This window comes from Nesoenas mayeri (genome assembly GCF_963082525.1).
Source record: "Nesoenas mayeri genome assembly, chromosome: Z".
Taxonomy (NCBI): domain Eukaryota; kingdom Metazoa; phylum Chordata; class Aves; order Columbiformes; family Columbidae; genus Nesoenas; species Nesoenas mayeri.
Window position 1 is genome coordinate 15,659,096 of NC_137542.1, and position 21,803 is coordinate 15,680,898.

Consider the following 21,803-nt stretch of genomic DNA (forward strand, 5'->3'; position numbering starts at 1 on the left):
AGTTTTACTTGGCTTTCGTGTTGAAATTTGCAATCCGATTACAAAACAATTCAGATTGAAACGGCCCTGTGTACGCATACGCAGGCACGTCACAAGCCAGTGGCCACAAATGCATTGCAAAGAGCAAATTTTATTTTAGTTACCTCTCTACTGGGGGATCTCCGAAGTAGCACTTAAGCTCCCAGGCAGAGGTGACACCAGCGGGGATGCAGGCGCTGGTCAGTTCAGCCCTGCTGGAAGATCACTGGGCCTGCTGAGCTCGCCTGTATTTCAAGGCTTCAGGCAGGTGCAGCCTTGTGCTCTTTCTCACAACAAAGCAGGAATCTCAGACACAGTGATAAGATGTCTAGAGTTTCTCACAGGCCTGTGTTATCTAACACAGAGGTTCTACTCACCAAGCAAACAAGGTCAGTCAAGCAATTCGTGTGATCTATGTGCTTTTTCTACACACAGCTGCAAGTCACGTGAGTGTATCTACATTTAACTAACCTCCTCGCCAAACCTTCCGCTATATTCCCATAAAGCCCTCTGCGGGCCGTTTTGCTGTTTCTTTTGTTTAAATGCAAAACGGCCACTGGCTGTTTTGCCGTTTGGCCGCGCTGCCCGAGGCGGCCGGGACACTCCGCTCGGGGCCTCCTCGGCGCGGCCCTGGAGCCGCAGCCCCCGCGGCCCCCGCAGCCCCCTCGCCACGGCGGCGGCACCGCCCCCCGCGGACTACAGCTCCCGGCAGGCAGCGCGTCTGCGCGCCGGGCCAATGGGAGGCGGCGGGAGGTCTCGCGGCGCTACGGCTTGCGGTGGGCGGGCCCGCGCGCAAGAGCTTTTGGCGGGAGGGGGAAAATGGCGGCGGCGCGGCGGCCACTCGGCGGCCCTTAGGTGGCCCTTGTTCGCCTGGTCTCGTCGGAGCGTGCTCCCTGAGCTGCTTGGCACTATGCGCGGCGAGTGGAAGCGCAACCACCTCTGCCTGTACATGCGGGCCCTGGGCTTCGTCCCGCAGAAAACTGGCAAACATGACACGGCATTTGGACCGTGAGTGCGGGAGGGAGCCGGGGAAGGAGGAGAAAGTGGAGGGTGGGGTGGGTCGGTCCTCTTTTTGGGCGCCAGCTCCTGAGTGGGGCCCTGAGTTTAACCCGGGAAAACACGCCAGGTGCCCTTGGCGACACCTGAATTGCTGTAGTGATCTGTGTTACCTGTGTCTGAAGAAGTGAAACCCAGAAACAATACCAGCTCTTGCTCTGCACTTGATGTATCCTGCACAGTGCTATGCAGAAAGTGAGCTGGTTGGCTCTGTACGTCTTGGTTTGAAAACTTCTTTGAGAGAAAACGCTCTCACTGAAATTATTTCTGCTTTGTTAAATAGGCTGGTGGGTGTATCTTTTTAACTATGAAGAAAACAAAACATTTAATATATAGTTTGTAACGTTTTAATATAAATTATTTTGCAGTCTTAAGTGGCCAGTAAAAATGTTGTGTTAATTTGGCACCCTAACTGCTTCTAATGTAGCTGCTTATTTACATATTAGGAAGATGTTTAATGTCCCAAACAACAGAGCGTTTCAGGACATTATCCTCTTCTTGTTTTTTAAACTGGATAAGACCCGCGCAGCAGCAACTTTCAGGTGAGTGTTCAGCTTATGAGGTTACTGCTGTGCACATCATCAAGAGTATGGTTTTGCACTTGCTGGTGTGGGGGGTAGTGCTCACTTGGGGAATTTTATGGAAAAAACGTAGAGTCAGAGAATTTGTTTTCTCTTGACCACAACTCTACGGTGTATCAGAAAACTTGCCTTTATTAAAGTTGTTGTTGATGGTATCTGTAACTTAGCAAGTTTGGTACAAACTTTTGTAGCTGCAAAGTAATCTACCTTTTCCATTCATTTCCCTGACCAAACAGTAACATTTCCCAGTTAAGGATTGAAGCCAGGATCTTCTATGTGGCAAGAACCCTATCTTCCTTAATGTTTTTCCTTATATAGCTGAGCTGTTTTAGCTTATGCATTAAATAAATGGCTGTTGGAAGACAAATGATATGAAAATTGTCAGTGTTCTGGCCCCTTTTTTTTCCCTGTCTTCCCTTCTCCTGAGTTAAAAATAGCTGCAGACAAATCTGTATCTGCCGTAATCTGTAGTTAACTTATTATGGCTAGTAAACCTTGTCATTTAACTAACTTTTAGCTATTCCTGATCTAGGATATATCCTCTCATATTCTGTCTCCTCCAGGAGGCATCACTCAGAAATCTTTGTGTTAGTCTTGTTCTTGTAATGGTTGATTAGGTAACTGAATAGGTAACAGGTTTTGACACTGATTTTTCTTTTTTTTTCCCTCCTTCTTCCCCGTCCTTTTTGAAATTGAAAGAAACTGTTCATTAGGAAGCCGGGCAGATCATCGATTTAGGAAGCAGTGCTTTTTATGGATAAAAGAAATTGCAGTGAGTACTATGAAGAGTGAAAATTCGTGCTATGCTGGTTTCTGTGACCTCATGTTTTTTTGAGAATGTAGTGGTTTTAGATAAGAATTTTAAATAAGGTTGTTTTACCAAAAAATTCAGTTTTACCTTGTATCTTATTTCACATAGTTTATCTTAGAATTGTTTGAGGAAAAAATTGTGGCACGGTGATATTTAGATGACAGAGACTTAATCTCGGTTCTTTAAACTGCTGTGGCTTGCCTCTGGGTAATGGTATTAACAGAAGACTAGAGGGTTCCTCAGCTCTGGGTGAGTAATTTTCTTCAACTTGAGAGATGTTTGCTTAAGTTGCCTGGGAAGGTGTTTATTATTTTGAAATTCAGATGCATGAAAAACTTCAGTGTTATATATGGGGAAAGGGACTAAAGTTTAAGGGAAACTTTCTAAGTGAAAAAAGACAAACCAAAACTAATTGCTTCAGGTATCATTGGTTATCTTGTTACCTTCTTATGCTGCCTGTGTTTTAATGATCGTTCTAGAATGTAGGTCTCTATGTACTGGAACACTTTTACTTTTTAGTAGTAGTGGACAAGGTGAAAGCCGATAAAGCAATGTCTTTGCATAAGATAAAAGCAGAGCGAAGTTCGCTGATTGTAACTTCAGTAGAAAAAAAATGAAAGAAAACTTGAATGTTTTTTCAAAGGTAGGGATTACTGGTTAAGAGTGTAGAGCACAGAGATTTCTAACCTTTACCCAGCACTGGTTTCAGTCTTTGTGTTGAAACTGTCTTTTGCATACAGAACTAGTAACGGTGAGGGGAATGTTCAGAAAATTTTAGTTGCTTCTGCTGACTAGAGTAGATGGAGCAGCAAAGTAGTTTAGCTCTGCATCAGGCTTGCTAGCAAGTAGGCTGCAGTGTTTTGGTACTTAGCTAAATATTGTTTAGGCTTTATTTCTTAGATTGGTTTTGTGTTTAAAACCGATTTAATTTTTCTAGAGGCAGAGTCGAAGCCCTTTTCCAAAAGTTACACCTTCTGCATTTATTTCTCCTGCTGGCCCTAAATGTGTTGACCTGTTGTATCAGCTTGCAAGACATGTAATGGTTGAGGACATGAAAAGGAATTGCCGAGGTAAGCTGTAATGGAACAATAAAAATGCTTCATTTTTGACAATGAATCCGTCAAGTCTTTAATATATGCCAAGATCTTTAAGTAGTTCTGAGTTGACTGTTCCATTGGAAGTCTTTCAGAGGGTTCTGTGCACTTGCATATGGCTATTGCTGATAGAACAATGCAGATTGTTTTGCTTTTTATTGCTTTATGGGTCTTGCTCCAAGTTTCATCTGTGTAATGCTGTACACCGTTACCCACACAAAGCAATGGTTTGGTCTGCAAATATTGGACTCTACTCTACTCTTTCTCACAACTTGAGGAATTCTGAAGGATCAGAACTGTCTGTTCTAGGCACCTTGCATTGTTTTGGTGACCTAAAGAATAGGGAAAGAGACTGAGTGTAAGGGAATAAAAATGCATACAGTAGAAAGAACTGGCAAAAAAGACAGTACACTGCATACTCTATTTCAGTCCAGGTAAAATGGACATCTTGATTTGTGATTCTTTCAGTTCAAACTAGGTAGATAAGGAAGTTGTCTGTGTGCTAAAAGTGAATGATGTAATCCAAACATAACTTTCATTTAGGCACTGATATCTCTTTTGCTGCAACTGTAAACTTGAGACGTAAGGATATGTACATGGCAAATGCAAGATGCAGAGTTGCATGCAATAAACTTCTACACATGTTTCAAAAGGAACATTTTGTCCTTCAAGAATATGATAAAAAATCACAGTAAGTAATGCATTTAAAGAAACTGAGCCTTTTCCTATAAGATGGCTTTTGTGTGTGCGTTTTTAAAAGGATATGAGGAGGCTGCATCTGCTTTACATAATGAGTTATGTTGAGCTTCTCCCCATTTTTTCCCTCTTTACCTCCTTTAATGAACAGCTCTACTGTTTGTAGGGTGCTTTATGATGCATAGTAGTCTAAATAAATTAGCTTTCCAGTTGGACATGCTGTATTTTTCAATTAAATGTTACTTGGGCATTAAAAAATGGTCAGGAAGTTCTGCATGTCTAGCAACATGATTTCTTAACGTAGGAGGGGTCATATCTTAGAATATAACTGTCTGAGGATTAAACATCTGGTCTTTGCTTGGTCACTGTGGGACACGTTTATATAACCCTTAATTTCACTAAAATTATGCTATTCTTTATTCTTGGATATGGAAAACATTCCCAGTTTGAGAAACAAGAATAACTGGAACTTTCTGTACAGGCACAAGCGTTATATATTTTGGGGATTTACAGAAATTTGGTGGGATTGTTTACTTGACTGGAGCACTGTCACAGACAGTTGCAAGCTCTTCAGTACATGGCAGAAAAGAAGGAGTTGAACTGTAGACAGAAGAGCAGTTTCAGTGCATGTAGCATAGCTCCATACAAGAGGACCAGTCTGATGCCTTTGCATCAAGATCAGAGAGTTTAGCATCAAGGGAGACCTCACGGTGAGTGTCTGATTTGCGCTTCTTCCACTGTACAAGGGAAGGTATATGAAGCTTTCAGATGAATTAGACACACCTCAGACCTGTGGGCCTTGATTCTTCCAGAGGACTTGAACTTACCCTGGTATTTGCTGGGAAAGCAGTGCAGTAATGCAGTAATTATCTGAGAACAGGAGAGTAGGAACTCGGATTTTTTAAGAATCTGTGGTAACTGTCGACTTTTTTCCTAGGCTTTTAATTAAAGACATAAGAGCGCTACAGCTTGAATTTGAGTCCTTGAAGATACAGTCTTGCAAGTAAGTGTTTTTTCATGTAACTAAGTTAGCATAAATAAAATTGATTACTTACTCAATTTTATGAAAAATAATCCGTAATTTCATTGTATTCAACTTGAACTTTTGTTTTGCATGTGCATGTAGGATGAAACAAAGTGACCAAACTGACAGAACTGAGAGAATTCAAAAGGTGAGAAGTTTTTTTTCTGCTGTGCCAGCATACTGTGTTTCTCCTTACCTTTCTGCAACACTTGGATTCTGTTATTCCCACTTGTCTACCTGTGAATAATCACAGCTAGTCCCTTAATCTGCCTTTATGCTGTTGTGGTACTCTGTCATTGTTGGTATGATAGCAAACATTTTAATGTGGCATTTTTGTCTTTTTGCCTATTAAGGTCCGCAGTATGTGGACAGCTGTAATGGAAGCGCTTACATCTCTCGAAAAGGAAAAGGAAGTTGTGGATTGTGCACTTCAGGGTTGTATTGGTCAGTGGACTTTAGATGGAACTAATGTGACCATCAGTGTTCCACAGCTGTTGGCTCACAGAGTTGAAACTGATGAACACCAGGTAAGTTACTTTTGTCCTTCTTGGTAAGTTTTTTTTTTTTTTTTTGGTCGCTCAAGGATGAAGAAAATATGTCTAATTTGTATGTAAAAGTTTATGATTATGCTGCTGGTTTGTGTTAGTTATGTTTTAACCATTAACTTTTTAAACTCAGTAACTGCATTGGTAAGTCTGCCTGATCAGTACTTGTTTTTTTTTGTTTAGGCATTAAAACTAGGTTGATTAGTTTAATTATTGCTTTAACCAATTTGTTTTTTGCTTACAGTGTGTAGTAAAGGGTGCTCTTTAGGCCTGTCAAATCTTTTGGGGAGGTGGTTAAACAGCGTACCTCATTGGCTGAGGTTTTCTTAGTTTCTATTGCTTTATAAGCTACTTTCAAGCAGCTAATTCTAGGAAAGAAGCCTGAGGCTTAAATCTGGAGTGCATTTTTTGAAAAAGGAAACAACCTGAAACTAAACCAAAATACAAAGTGAAACTTTGTGTCCCTATTGTGATCACAGAAGACTTAGCTTTCTAATATAGATGCTATTCACTAATTAGTTGTTGTTTTTGTTTTGTTTTTTTTTTCTTGCTTGCTATACTTCAAGCTTTGTACAGGAAATATATATAAAGATGGAAAACTGAATTTCTTAACAGTCCTTCAGTTATTAAATGAAGCCCTGAGGACACTGAGAGGTGAACATGATCTGTCTGAATTAAAACAACTATTTGAGTTCGCTGAGAACAAGATTGCGTTCTACAATAGAGTACTACAGGATTTGAGAGCAAATAAGTAATTGTCTATTTTTTCTCTGGTTCCTTTTTCTTTAATCTAGGGATCATATCTTCCTACCTTGGAGTCTTTTCTAAAGTAATATAGTTTATAGAGCAAACATATTGGTTCAGTCTTTTTCCTTTGCCTCTGGGAAATTCACATTTATCTTGATTATCTATACAACTTCTAACTGAGATTCTTCTCTAGGTAACTTTAGCATTTTGCCTTTGCTTCATTAATATTTTAGGCTTTGTTCTTGGGAACTTTGTTTGCTAGCTGATCAGGTTTGGTTTTGTTTTTTTTTTTTTCTTGTTACGTTCATCAGTTCTAGGATTTTAAAACTTTATTTGAAACTGGCTTAGGGAAAATTTAAGTGTATATCTCACTGTGGATATGTATTTTAGTATAGCTCTTCCAATTTTGCTGTAAGAAACATGAAAAGTACCTTACAGCTGCTTTTTAGGTTGTAAATTTTGGTTAGTTCTTAGTGCGTGCACCAATGCATGAATAAGTTGAGATATATATCAAAGGCTTTGCAGGATAAGTGGAAGACATTATATTCTCCATCTTTATGTAGAATTGTTTTCTCCATGAACAGATGTGTTATGGTCATTTTTCATGCTCATGTGTTACAGCCTAAGAAGAGAGCAACAGTATTGGTCAACAAATTTATCTTTTTCTGAAACACAGAAAGACTGGCAAGTAAAGTGGAAAAAACATTTCGGCCAATGTCCTTTTGATTTGGTCTTAGGTCAAGATCCAGTAAGTAGCGTACAACTTTTCTGATTCTGGGGAAGACAAAGGGTGAAGGTGAGAGGATGTATATCTATACCCAGGGTGTTCTTTTCCAGCACTTAAGCTTTATGTGTACGGTAGGGGAATCAGCGCAACTTAAGAAAAATGCTTTAGGAAGTAGTCTTTCTTAAAGAAGCTACATTTCGCTTAATCACAACTGGTGTCTTCACTTGAGATAGGAAATGTAACCACCGTGTCAAGACAGTAGATCATCATAAGAGCAAGCTGATTGGTTTTGATTTTGTCAGAGTCCATCCACCCTGCGGAAACTGAGCTTTTATGTGCTATCAGTCTGAACATCAGCTGAGTTCTGTTGTTCCCTTTTAATGTGATCTGCTTAATGAAGGAACAATAACTTCAATTCTGACACTCGCATTGATACAGGGATCTGAGATTGTGCCTGTGCCTAGCAGAGACATAAAGTTTCATGTTGAGTCTGATAGCTGATTTGCAGAAAAGCAGCTGTAAAAAAATTGTTAATTGCTGTTGAGATGCAGATTTTTTTCACCCTGCTTGTGTAACTTTTTTTTTTTTCTTTTAAAAGGAACTTGATTTAAGAACTTCAGCATTTAAGGATTTTTATCCTGAAGGAGGAGATGATGATGATGATATTCTCTTTTTACAATATCTAGCATCAGCTTCAGGTGGGTGACCAGGAGAAGGTTTTTTCCTTCTCCTCCCGCTACCAAAATTGTTACTCAGAGTTGCAAAGATTCCCTGGTTCCATTTGCAATTATCTTTGATAGTCTCTAGTAATCTGGTTCTGAATAACTCTTTGGCACAATTGCCTTCCATTTTTCAACCTTGTTATACCTCGAAGAGTATCTGAAGCTTTTGATATGACAAAAAAAATCAATTCTGGAACTGTTTGGTACTTTGTTCTTGCATGAAGGATACTGAGACAATTCCATGTATAAAAGTTCATTCATATGTTCTAGAGAATTCATTCACTCTAACAGTAAAAGTTGGTTCAAGTTGAAGGATTAATAAGAGAGAGAGAGAGAGAAGGTCATTTGCCTTAAACATTTTAAAGGTTAAAGCACTGTGCAATAATGCTGTGACCTGCTAATATCAGAATGCTTGAGACAAACTGGTGTCTGGCATTCTCTCTACTCTGCAGTTCAAATGCTTGATCTGAAAATCCGGACACAAAGAAAACTAACTTTCTGTCTGTTAACATGGTGAACTTAAAAAAAGAAAAACTTAGCCTCACATAACTTACTGAAGTGAAATTGGATTTTGGAGGTGTTGTTGAGGTAAATACAAAATGAAATGCCATTTATGTTTGCAGAAGCTGAAATTTAGGATTAGTAGAGACCTACTGAGGTTAAACTTTGGCTGTTTATCCAAATGATATGCCAAAATTCATGTTTATTGTTCTAGAGAGTCTTGAGCTGAGGTACATGTCCTCTGATAACCTCTGATAATGTGCAAAACATGTCCTTATCTTGTGCCTTTCCTTGGACTGAGGCAGTGTTGATCAGAGTAATAAGCATGTCCACAGAGATATTGATAAATGCAGGTGAAGATGGTGGGGAAACTGTGCGTGGAATTTTGCTTTGTGGAACTGATATGCTACAAAATGTAGAGAGGAGGGGATAATGATGACATGTGTCTGAGATTGTAGTTTGGATGTATGATTGATATGTGCAGAACAGCAGGTAGAATCATGCCTCTTGTACATGTGTTCAGGAACAACACAAATAGGCTCTTGCTGCTAGTGGCATCTGTGACTGCAAGTGGTACCTGAGCAAAAGGATTTGTTCCACTGTCCTGCTTATATATTTAAATTAATTTTTCTTGAAGTGTTCATAAAGTGTTCATAAAGTCCATCCTGTGAATAGTCTACAGAAATGGTTTGAGTCACTTGTGTCACTGGGCGGGGGGCCCAAGCCAAAAAAAACTTGAAGCAGTAATAAAACTCTTGACTTGCTTTTCTAGATGTTTGTGATTCTGTTAATGAAGTACATGATGAGAAAGATGATGGGGCACTGGAAGCTGTGATGGATAAGTCAACACCACCACAAACATGGTAGGATGTTAATGAGAAATTAATTAAAGAACAGTGGAAAAAAAAAGGAAATTTACACGTTGAAGTTGAATATATCGCATCTCTTGGTCTTTGGTAGGCTACTCCTTACATGTCATATCCACGTGATTAAGTAAGAGAGTCCTAAAGTAACTGCTACTTTCTCCAGCTGCTGAGTAGGATGTGCAGCAGCCAGATTGCAAGGTTTTTATCTCACTTTGTAACTACATTTTTTCAAAGTTTAGGAGATGGGTGGAGAAAACAGAATTCTGTTTCTCAGACTGAGTTGAGGTCGGCATAAATATTCAGTATAGCCTGATGAGAATAAAAGAACAGACATTCACGGGACCCTATCTTTTGTGTTCAAAATGAAAAAACACTCCCCCAACCTAAAACCAACTAAAATTGAAGTAAAACAAAATCCCCATCTCCCAAACACACAGAATTACTGTGCTAAACCTTCTCATTGCTTTTCTCGTGAAGTTCTAAAATCACGTTGCTCTGTAACATCTCTTGCTACAGTTTCCGCAAAGGATAGAGCACAAATCAATGGTATTTTAAAAAGTTTTAGTCTGTTTGTAATTTACTAAGTCCAAGAAGGTTTCATGGCCTTTTGAATAACACTGTATTTCATACTATGACTCCTACAGATACTTGAAAGTTACCTACTAGGAGAGAAAGGGAGTTAGCAAAGGAAGGCTGTACTGTACTTGGACATCAGTTGATATAGTTGCATATAAGTCTCAAAGGTTGTCCAAGTGGTTAACACCTGGATTTCTCTCAATGACTTCATACAGCACAGGTTGTTGTCTGCTTCTGATTCTAAAGACATATAATAGCAAATATTGATGTTTTAAGGTGTGTTCTTAGCAAGTGAGGACTATACCTTATGTTTTAGACAGCTGTGCAGTTAGCACTATGCATATCAGAAGTGGTAAGACTAAAGTTTTTGGTAGCCCTGTGACTGTTAAATATTAGTAAGTTCATATAGGAACAGACCTGTGGGTTCCAGAGGCAATTCAGAGGAAGAATGTCTAGGGAAAAGATCACTATCAAGTCTGCAGAAGACTCTCCAGTTATTTTTCATTGCAGAATACAGAAGATTTGTTTACAAAATATATCACAAAATCCCTTGGTAATCAAGGGAAAGGTTTCATCATTTATTAGTTTTGGGAGACTGATACACAACTAGGGCTAAATCTGCTCTAATTGTCACATGTTCTCCCTATAGTAAAATTGCCTTCTGATGACCGGGACGAATTGAGGGAAATCGTAACGGACAGATACGGGGCACACAATATGTAATGGCCTTCTACCAAGACTTGCATGCCACTTATTTAACTCGTCTCTAATTTTTTTTTTTCCTCTCCCCCAGCCCTGAAGGCAGCTCCTTAGTGCATTTGGAGTTGCCAAAAGCATCTGAAAACAGAGACGTGCTACTTGAAAAGGTTATTCTTATGTAATTTCTTACCTGTCAAAGAAGTTAAACTTAGGATATTTGGGTTTTACATTGATTGGAGCCTATAGACTTGAGGGGATGTTTTTTTTTTTTATTTTGTGTGTTGTGTCCTTTTCCTTTTCCTTTTCCTTTTCCTTTTCCTTTTCCTTTTCCTTTTCCTTTTCCTTCTCCTTCTCCTTCTCCTTCTCCTTCTCCTTCTCCTTCTCCTTCTCCTTCTCCTTCTCCTTCTCCTTCTCCTTCTCCTTCTCCTTCTCCTTCTCCTTCTCCTTCTCCTTCTCCTTCTCCTTCTCCTTCTCCTTCTCCTTCTCCTTCTCCTTCTCCTTCTCCTTCTCCTTCTCCTTCTCCTTCTCCTTCTCCTTCTCCTTCTCCTTCTCCTTCTCCTTCTCCTTCTCCTTCTCCTTCTCCTTCTCCTTCTCCTTCTCCTTCTCCTTCTCCTTCTCCTTCTCCTTCTCCTTCTCCTTCTCCTTCTCCTTCTCCTTCTCCTTCTCCTTCTCCTTCTCCTTCTCCTTCTCCTTCTCCTTCTCCTTCTCCTTCTCCTTCTCCTTCTCCTTCTCCTTCTCCTTCTCCTTCTCCTTCTCCTTCTCCTTCTCCTTCTCCTTCTCCTTCTCCTTCTCCTTCTCCTTCTCCTTCTCCTTCTCCTTCTCCTTCTCCTTCTCCTTCTCCTTCTCCTTCTCCTTCTCCTTCTCCTTCTCCTTCTCCTTCTCCTTCTCCTTCTCCTTCTCCTTCTCCTTCTCCTTCTCCTTCTCCTTCTCCTTCTCCTTCTCCTTCTCCTTCTCCTTCTCCTTCTCCTTCTCCTTCTCCTTCTCCTTCTCCTTCTCCTTCTCCTTCTCCTTCTCCTTCTCCTTCTCCTTCTCCTTCTCCTTCTCCTTCTCCTTCTCCTTCTCCTTCTCCTTCTCCTTCTCCTTCTCCTTCTCCTTCTCCTTCTCCTTCTCCTTCTCCTTCTCCTTCTCCTTCTCCTTCTCCTTCTCCTTCTCCTTCTCCTTCTCCTTCTCCTTCTCCTTCTCCTTCTCCTTCTCCTTCTCCTTCTCCTTCTCCTTCTCCTTCTCCTTCTCCTTCTCCTTCTCCTTCTCCTTCTCTTTTCCTTTTCCTCTTTTCTTTTCTTTTTGTGGCAGAGTGGGTAATGTTTTTTGTTTAAGTAGTATTTTTACACATCTGAGTCAGTTCTGTAAAGCTGTAAAAGTAAACTGCCAGGGACTTCATTAAGCTTTCGGAAAGGACAGTAAGAAGTAAACGCACTTGGCATTTGACTTCAAGTACAATGTACAGTGTCATCCGTCTTTTCAGTGTGATCGTTCGTCAGACTTCAATATTTCTTTAAGTTGTGTGTGAAGTTAAGGGTTATAATGCGTCTTAAAAGCAATTTGCCTGTGCATTGCATAGATGTTCACTGTAGTGTATTACAAGGGAGTTGCAGATGAGCCATCTGCGTTCTATGTAACACCCTGTCCTGGCTGCTAATGTCCTACTTTAAATATCATTGTAAAAATTTGTGTTTAGTTAGAGTTTAAGACTGAAATATTTTTATTGAGTGAACACTAGGGCCATTGCTGTTCGGAATTTGTACGACAGTTTCTTCACGCTGATTTTCTGACACTTGAGTTTAAAACTTCTAGTAATTCCCATGTATTTCTCTAGAACTTGAATACTGAAACTTGCAAGGAGAAAGAAAGGCCTGTGTCTCCAAAGATCTTAAAAAATGGAAAGGATGAGTCTGCTGTTTCAGAAATGTCAGAGAATGTAGGTGATGAAGTTATCCAGATGAAGTCTCCTGTCAAAAAAGAAGACCCTCTTAATCAGGCCAGAAATGAACTGGCAGAACAGGTTAGGAAAAGTTATTTTTAATTTTTTTGTTTGTTTTTACATAAATGGTCATTAAATTTAGAGAACAAATTACTACTTGTATCATTAAGTGCCTCTTTTAATCCAGATATGTCAAAAATATACTTTTTTCTGCTAGATAGTAATCAGTGTCACTACGTTTTAGAGGTGACTGCCCAAGTAAGTACACCCTAAAAGCATGGAGCTTGTGCAGATATCATACATCTAAATCATGGTGAAGTGAATAACACTTTCAGTAGAATCATGGTATGATTTTTATCGCCTCTTATACTTTAATCTATGAACCACTGCATATATTAAGAATTCAACAGTCATTTTTGTTTCTGAAGTTATGCATGTTAAATATTTGACAGAGGCTGGGGAATTCTAAGCAGGAATTTAAGTATTTCCTGTTTTAGGTATTTTATTTAAGATTTAACAGCAGAATTCCTTTCACAAGAGTTACTATAAAATATGCCACATCTTGATTTGGTTTGGAAAGTAAATTGCATCTTTCATTGAAATGGAACAGTTATTTTTCATCTGCTGAAAAATTTTACTTATGTAAATATAGCTCTAGGATTCATCCTTATGCGGTTCTTGACTAGTGTCTTAAATATTCTGAGCACATTTCCTTTTTTTTAAAGATAGATTTATAGATGATGGAGGAACTTAGAACTGAATTCTGATTTCAGTCCTCTATCTTTACTTTGTGTTTTTAGTGGTCATTGTGAGCCCAAGCAGTAAATGACAGAAGAAAAGTCAGGAGATTCCAAACTCTTCAGATCATTTGGAAAATGGGACTTATTTCGAGCCATAACTGACAGTAATAAATAGGTTGTAATTTTGATTTCTCAGGATTTGCCTGTCTCTAACATCCTATAGGTTGCAAAAGCAGTAGCGTCTGAGTCACCTCAGAGTGGTGAAGGAAAAGGAATGGCATTAGAAGATCTCGTTAACATACTGGCTTTTAACCCATTTTTAACAAGGAAACAAATTCCCCGAACTCCAGAAAATCTGCGTAAGTCTGAAACTCTGTGATTATAGTACTCGTTGATTAGAAATGTGATTATTTCATTGACATTGTACACATCACACATCCTGAGTGATGTGATAGATAATTATTTCAGTGGAGCTGCAAGTTATCCTAATTACTCACTCTGTAACACAGCATTGTAGGCCTCATAAGATGTAGGCCTAATAAAGTGTGAATACTGTGAGTTGAATTTGATGTAAATTTGTTTCCTGTGTAGAATCCCCTTTGTGTTGAGGAAGAAAACAAAACATAAACAATATAAAGCAGTTATAAATATTCCTTCCTGGATTGTTTGTTACTGAAAGGACAGAAGAATAACAAGTTGAGAGTATAATAGTACTAAAATTTTACCTTGGTTTGTTCCATTTAGTTACTGAAATTAGAAGCTCATGGAGAAAATCTGTTCAGACTGAGGGCACATCAAACATAGAGCTGACCCCAACTGAGGTAATGCCAGAAGCAGCACTTGTAACACAGAGGGTGGCAGACTCCATCCCTGCATCTTCTGTACCTGACTCGGATCCTTCTGTGTCAGAAAAGATGGCTTCATTAAGTTCTGCAGAATTTAGACCTCAAGAGCAAATGAGCATAAGTTGTGCCACTGAATCTTCTTTATCGGAAACATCTAGATTGAGAGAGAACGAGAGCGCTCTTGAAGGAGAGGAATTAACATGTATTGTTTTGAACAAAAGTTCTGTAGAAGATCAAGAAGAACAGACTTTTCAATATGTAGAGAAAAGCATGAATACTCCAGATACTTGTTCAGAAGACAATAGTAGAGCAAATGCTGTACCTTCAGACCAGTTTCAGGGTTCCTTAAAGGATTCGATCCTGCACCGGAACGTAAGTCTGCTGTTAGATTCTCTTAGTCCTCAAACTGCCTCTTTGGGAATATTGGGTGAGACGCTTCCAGAAGAACTTTGTAAAATAGACTCTGAGCTTGAAGATTCATTGGTATCCAACTTTGATGTAATAGACAGTCCATATGTAACAGATTATTCAAAAAATAAGGGGGATATTCAGAAATCAAAGCCAGATTCAGAGTCTCTGTTCAATACATGTAAAGCCCTGAAAAAGTCTCCATCTAGCAGTGAAGAGAAGCTGCATCAAACATATAATGGAGATGAATTAGTGAGTTGTAGATCAGACTTAAGTCTTGCACCAGAAAAAAGAGAAAGAGAAAGAGGTGAATCGTGCCGTCCTCTAGAATTCTTCTTGGATGAAGAATTTATCAAGACACCATTGTCAGTATCTCCTCATGACAGAAGATATTCCCTGTCATCACTGCTGGTAACCTCTCAACATTTGGAAGAAATGGCATCAATGGTACATGAAATCCCATCAGACTTAATACGTAAAATAAATGGTAAGTGTCTATTATTTTAGCAACAAGATTTTGTCCATTCTGCCACTCAGCATGCTGCCATAAATAACCTATTCTGAATAGCTGAACCCTGCTGTGGAAATATAGGGAGACAGATTATTTGTATATTTATTCCTTATGGAAGATGAGACATAAAAAAAGGAAATGTGCTTCCTTTCGTTGTTTCAACATGTTGCAAATAGGAGGAAAGGTGCTGATCTGACTTTCTGAGGCAATATGCAGCTATTTAAAAAAAAAAGCCTTAAAATGCATTAGCAATGGAGTAATCTAAAGTTTGAGTATTCACAAAGTTACTTCGAAAAAATGTATTTACTCTGAACAAATTTGGCTATTTAGAAATGTGTTGTACGTACCTGGAATTTTTGTGAGGTCAGTTAGGTGCTCATAGTCTGTATTACCATATTAATATACTTTTTATTATGAAATATCCTACATTCCAGCCTGCCTGGCCCCTCAACTCATTACTAACAAAAGTTGTCAGCTTTGTTTAACCAGTAGTGTAGTGTTTGGTTACATGTGAGGTCAGTTTTTGAAATACATTAATAAAAATGAGTCAGTAATGGTTATACTGTGGACTTTCACCAAAACAAATGGTGTTTAATGGAGTACTAGGAATTTAAGACAACAAGCTATTTTCAAGGAGTAGTGAGATCTATACTTTGTGCAAAGGCTTGCTGCAATTTAGCTTTCCTTAAAATTGTGCCTGTACTTGTAGCAGATGATTTTGTCTTACTGAGAACATTTATCAAAATTGTAAGTACTATTTAGTGTATTTTTTGATGTGACACTTCTGGAGCAGTATTTCTGTCAATTAATTGAATATTACAGAGTGCTAACTAGTACATGTTTTCTTCCAGATGAAGACCAGTCGGATGAGAAGCCAGACATGAAGGAACCATTGTCAGGGTAGAATTTGTAAAGCAGAAACATAACCATAGTGCAGGCATGGTTCACTTGAGTGTGTAGCGTCTTTTCTAAACACTGTCTAGATGAAGAACTTCCACTCCTTTCTGTTTCTTGTAGACTGTGTCCCGGTTTCCTCCTTTGAAACTGTCAGTTATCTGCTCTGGTTCTTCCAGTTTGAAGTTATCCATAGTAACATTCTATGTACAGCCTGCCATTTATGTACAAAACTATGCATTCTTTATTAAGCATATTTTGAAAAATAGCAGATGTTGCATAATCCTAAAAAAAACATTCTCAAATGAGAAGCAGTGAAGTCCTTGGTGTCTCTGTCTTGTCCATAACCCCGCACCTCCCTCTCCAAATACCAAACACAACACAAAAATCAAACCACCACTCACACAAGTTTTACTTGATGCTCTACATTCATTTGATTCTTGTCTCTTATTAAGACTTCTGGTCAACATTTCTATCACTTCTATCTTTTGATAGAGGCTTCCACTGGAGTGTCTGTTTCTTTAGGCATATTACTGAATGTAAGTTTTATATAAAAGTTTAAAGAAAAATAGAATTGTGGTAGTGCTAGTGCTATCTTCAAATAGTTGGAAGACATTTATGACATTCTGATATAAGTAACTGATAACATAGCTTGTGGTGGAGTGGGAATGTAGGAGCTGAGCTTCCAGCAAATCAGGTCATTACTGTAAAAGTACTGACCCCTAGCCTGAGGTGTTTATAGAATTTTGAAGCAATGCTAAGTTGTTTTTATGTTCTGGTATATCTTTCTCCTCCTTTCTTCCAAAACAGTTGGAGAATCTCCACTTGTATTTGACATATCCCTTATAAAGCAGAATTTGACAAGCTTTATGGGAAGAGTTATGTGGTCGGTTGTGGAAGCTATAATGTGGCTGTTAACATGTTAGCCGCTAAGAGGGAAGTGCTTCTTAATAGCCCATTTACGTGTTGATGTAACCATGCTCGAACAGCTAGAGAATTGGAATGTCTGACCGGTCCGCCACGACATACTTCACTTTAAATGAGGGAGAAGTGGATTTGGTGGGTGGACTGTTTGGTGGATGAGGAACTGGCTGGATAGTTGCATCCAGAGGGTAGTAGTCAATGGCACAGTGTCTGGATGGACACTGGTGACAAGTGGTGGCCCTCAGGGATCTGTACTGGGACTGGTACTGTTTAATGTCTTCATCAATGACACGGACAGTGGGATCAAGTGTACCCTCAGCAAGTTTATGGATTACACCAAGATGAGTGGTGCAGTTCATACGCCTGAGGGATGGGGAGCCATCCAGAGGGACGTGGACAAAATGAAGAAGTGGGCACATGTGAACCTCATGAGATTAAACAAGGCCAAGTGCAAGGTCCTGCACCCGGATCAGGGAAATCCAAGGTATCAATACAGGCTGGGAGATGAGGGGATTGAAAGCAGCCCTGTGGAGCAAGACTTGGGGATGCTGGTGGGTGAAAAGCCAGACATGAGCCTGCTATCACAGTATGTTTGGGATTGGAAGGGACCTCAAAAGATGATCTAGTCCAGTCCCCCTGCTGGAGCAGGAACGCCTAGGTGAGGTCGCACAGGAACATGTCCAGGCAGGTTTTGAATGTCTCCAGCGAAGGAGACTCCACAACACCCCTGGGCAGCCTGTTCCAGTGTCTGTCACCCTCACTGAGAAGAAGTTTCTTCTCAAATTTAAGTGGAACCTCTTGTGTTCCAGCTTGATCCCATTACCCCTTGTCCTATCATTGTTTGCCACCGAGAAGAGCCTGGCTCCATCCTCGTGGCACTCACCCTTTATATATTTATAAACATTAATAAGGTCACCCCTCAGTCTCCTCCAAACTAAAGAGACCCAGCTCCCTCAGCCTTTCTTCATAAGGCTCCACTCCCTTAATCATCTTTGTTGTCCTACGCTGGACCCTCTCCAGCAGTTCCCTGTCCTTCTTGAACTGAGGGGCTCAGAACTGGACACAATATTCCAGATGGGATCTCACCAGGGCGGAGTAGAGGGGAAGGAGAACCTCTCTCGATCTACTAACCACCCCCCTTCTAATACACCCCAGGATGCCATTGGCCTTCCTGGCCACAAGGGCACAGTGCTGGCTCATGGTCATCCTGTTGTCCACCAGGACCCCCAGGTCCCTTTCCCCTACACTGCTCTCTAATATGTAATTTCCCAACCTATACTGGAACCTGGGGTTGTTCCTGCCCAGATGCAGGACTCTACACTCTCCCTTGTTAAATTTCATCAGGTAATTCCCCGCCCAACTCTCCAGTCTGTCCAGGTCCCGCTGGATGGCAGCACAGCCTTCTGGCGTGTCAGCCACTTCTCCCAGCTTAGTGTCATCAGCAAACTTGCTGATAGTACACTCTATTCCCTCGTCCAAATCGTTAATGAATATATTGAATAATACTGGCCCCAGTACTGACCCCTGAGGCACTCCACTAGGTACTGGCCTCCAACTAGACTCCGCACCATTGACTATCACTCTCTGGCTTCTCTCCTTAAGCCAGTTTGCAACCCACCTCACTACTCTATTGTCTAGACCACACCTCCTCAACTTAGCTGTGAGGATGCTGTGCGAGACTGTGTCAAAGGCTTTACTGAAGTCAAGGTAGACCACATCCACGGCTCTGTCATCATCCATCCACCTTGTTACATTCTCATAAAAGGCTATGAGGTTGGTCAAGCATGACTTACCCTTGGTAAAGCCATGCTGACTGCCCCTAATAACCCTCTTATCCTTGATATGCCTTGAGATGGCACCAAGGATAAGCTGCTCTGTTACTTTCCCAGAGACGGAGGTGAGGCTGACCGGTCTATAATTACCCAGGTCCTCCGTCCTGCCCTTTTTGAAGACTGGGGTGACATTTGCTTTCCTCCAATCCTCGGGCAACTCTCCTGTTTCCCAAGACTTGGCAAAGATGATGGAGAGTGGTCTAGCGATGACTTCAGCCAGCTCCCTCAGCACCAGCGGATGCATCCCATCTGGACCCATGGATTTATGGATGTCCAGACTCTTTAATTGCTCCATAACCCAGTCCTCATTGACTAAAGCAAACTCCTCCATTGACCTGGCTTCATCCGGGGTCTCAGGGGTACAGGGCTCCCCAGGACAGCCTCCGGCAGAATAGACAGAGACAAAGAAGGCATTCAGTAATTCTGCCTTCTCTGTGTCTTCTGCCACCAGGGCACCCACCCCATTCCTCAGTGGGCCTACATTGCCTCTGGTGTTAGTTTTATCCGCTATGTATTTAAAAAGTTCTTTTTGTTGTCCTTGACCCCTCTCGCCAGCTGTAATTCTAAGGAGGCCTTGGCTATCCTAGCTGCCTTCCTACACCCTCTAACAGCAGCCTTATATTCCTCCCCAGTGGCCAGCCCCTGCTTCCATGACCTGTAAACTCTCCTCTTCTGCTTGAGCATACCCAACAGATCCCTATTCAACCATGCAGGCCTCCTGGCTCCCTTCCTTGACTTCCTACGTGTGGGGATGCTCTGATCCTGAGCGTGGAAGAAGCAATCTCTGAATGCAACCCAGCTATCTTGGGCCCCTTTTCCTTCAAGCAGTCTTGCCCATGGGATTTCCCCCAGCAATTGCTTGAAAAGGCCAAAGTTAGCCCTGCTAAAGTCCAGGGTTGCAATTCTACTTGCTATTCTGTTCCTGCCACACAAGATGCTGAACTCCACCATCTCGTGGTCACTGCAACCCAGGCAGCCCTCAACCTTTACTGCTTCGACCAGACCCTCCTTGTTAGTGAGGATGAGATCCAGCAGTGCACCTCTTCTAGTCGGCTCCTCCGCCATCTGCATGAGGAAGTTCTCATCAATGCACTGGAGGAACCCCCTGGACTGTGGCTGGCTGGCTGAATGGTCCTTCCAGCAAACATCAGGGAAGTTAAAATCACCCACAACAACCAGGGCCTGTGACTGTGAGGCCACTCTCAGCTGCCCATAGAAGGCCTCATCAACTTCCTCAGCCTGATCCGGTGGCCTGTAATAGACACCTACAACAGTATCATCCCTGCCAGCCTGCCCCTTATTTCTGACCCATACACTCTCAACTCACTCCTCATCTGTTCCTGGGCAGAAGTTAGTACATTGTAGTTGCTCTCTCACATAGAGAGCAACTCCACCACCACCCCTGGCTGACCTGTATTTCCTGAAAAGGTCGTAGCCATCCATGACCACATTCCAGTCATGTGAACTGTCCCACCATGTTTCTGTAATTGCCACCAGATCATAATCTCTGGACCGAATACAGGATTCTAACTCCTCCTGCTTATTCCCCATACTGCGTGCATTGGTGTACAGGCATTTCAGGGAGCGAGCAGAGCACACCAATTTCTCCCTAGGGGCATAGGAGGCCACCCGGCCCTCATCAGTTTTAGAACGCTGCCCCACTGGGACAAGCCCAGCTACAACCCCATCCTCCTTCGAACCTAGTTTAAAGCTCTCCAAATGAGCCCATCTAATTCCTGCCCCAGCATTCTTTTGCCCCTGCAAGATAAACCTTTCCTGCGTAACACTGTCCGGACTGGAGTCTTATAAAACCAGCCATTATAAAAAAAATCCAAAGCCCTGCCTGTAGCACCACTCTTGGAGCCAACCATTTAGAGACTGAATTTTCCTATTCCATCCCACATCGTCATCTGAAGATGGAAGGAGTGAAGAGAAGATCACTTGAGCCCCTGAGTCTTTTCACCATCCTTCCCCAGACCTTGAAGTCGTTCTTAATTCACCTCAGCCTACGGGAAGCAGCTTCCTCCCCATCTGTCTGGAAGACCAGCAGCAGGTAGTGCTATGTGCACTTGCAACCCAGAAGTCCAATTGTGTCTTGGGCTGCATGAAAAGGAGCCTGACCAGCAGGTCAAGGGAGGTGATTCTGCCCCTCTGCTCCAGTCTGGGGAGACCCCACCTGGAGTCCTGTGTCCAGCTCTGGAGACCTCAGTCCAGGAAAGACATGGACCTGTTGGAGAGGGGCCAGAGGAGGCCACAAAAATCCAGGGACTGGTACACCTCACCTCTCAGGAAAGGCTGAGGGAGCTGTGGTTGCTCAGATTGGAGGAGAGAAGGCTCTGAGGAGACTTACTGCTGCTTTTCAGTACTTAAAAGGGGCCAATAAGAAAGATGGGGACAGCCTTTTTAGCAGAGCCTGTAGTGACAGGACAAGGGGTAATGGTTTTAAATTAAATGAGGGGAGATTCAGACTAGGCAAGAAGAAGAAATTTTTTACAGTGAGGGCAGTAAGGCACTGGAACACGTTGCCCAGAGAGGTGGTAGATGCCCCACCCCTGGAAACATTCCAGGCCAGGCTGGACGGGGCTCTGAGCAACATGATCTAGTTGAAGTGTCCCTGCTCATTGCAGGGGGGTTGGACTAGATGACCTTTGAAGGTCCCTTCCAACCCAAACTGTTCTATAATTCTATGACCTTAGCTATAGGCTGTCTGGAACAGACATAGCCTTGTTACTTGCAGACCTGGGCTCTAGAGCTTGGTGCTGGTGACTTCACAAAGGTTCCCCAGGTTATTGTCAAGGCTTTCGTGCCGTGGTCCGAAGGCTTGAAAGCAGGACCACGGAGTTCTGGTTGGGATGCCACAAGAAGAACCTGGGCATGCTGCCTCAGGGAAGGAGCTGGTCAGCCGGGACATGTAATGCAATCTGTACCACTGTTGTGTGCTTTGTCCCTGCTTCTGGAGGTTCCTAGATCATCTGATGTAATTGTCTTCAGGGACTGCTTCTGAAAAGTGGTCTTCATTTTATATCTGCTGGGAAAGACCTGAACTACAACTGTTTTTCTTAGCAAAC

At 41.6% G+C, this 21,803-nt stretch overlaps 1 protein-coding gene across 1 annotated transcript; it reads left to right on the plus strand.

The window, feature by feature from the left end:
- Window positions 1–1,524: 1,524 nt before the first annotated feature.
- Window positions 1,525–16,192, plus strand: HAUS6 (HAUS augmin like complex subunit 6; the record flags this gene model as incomplete). The annotated part of the gene is made up of 16 exons (XM_080362496.1): window positions 1,525–1,616; window positions 2,355–2,427; window positions 3,404–3,536; window positions 4,104–4,251; window positions 5,194–5,259; window positions 5,383–5,428; window positions 5,634–5,807; window positions 6,392–6,576; window positions 7,194–7,320; window positions 7,898–7,997; window positions 9,295–9,385; window positions 10,758–10,830; window positions 12,477–12,662; window positions 13,545–13,680; window positions 14,066–15,061; window positions 15,937–16,192. The coding sequence occupies 16 exons, from the start codon at window positions 1,525–1,527 to the stop codon at window positions 15,987–15,989; spliced, it is 2,679 nt and encodes an 892-aa protein (XP_080218622.1). The 3' UTR covers window positions 15,990–16,192.
- Window positions 16,193–21,803: the final 5,611 nt, after the last annotated feature.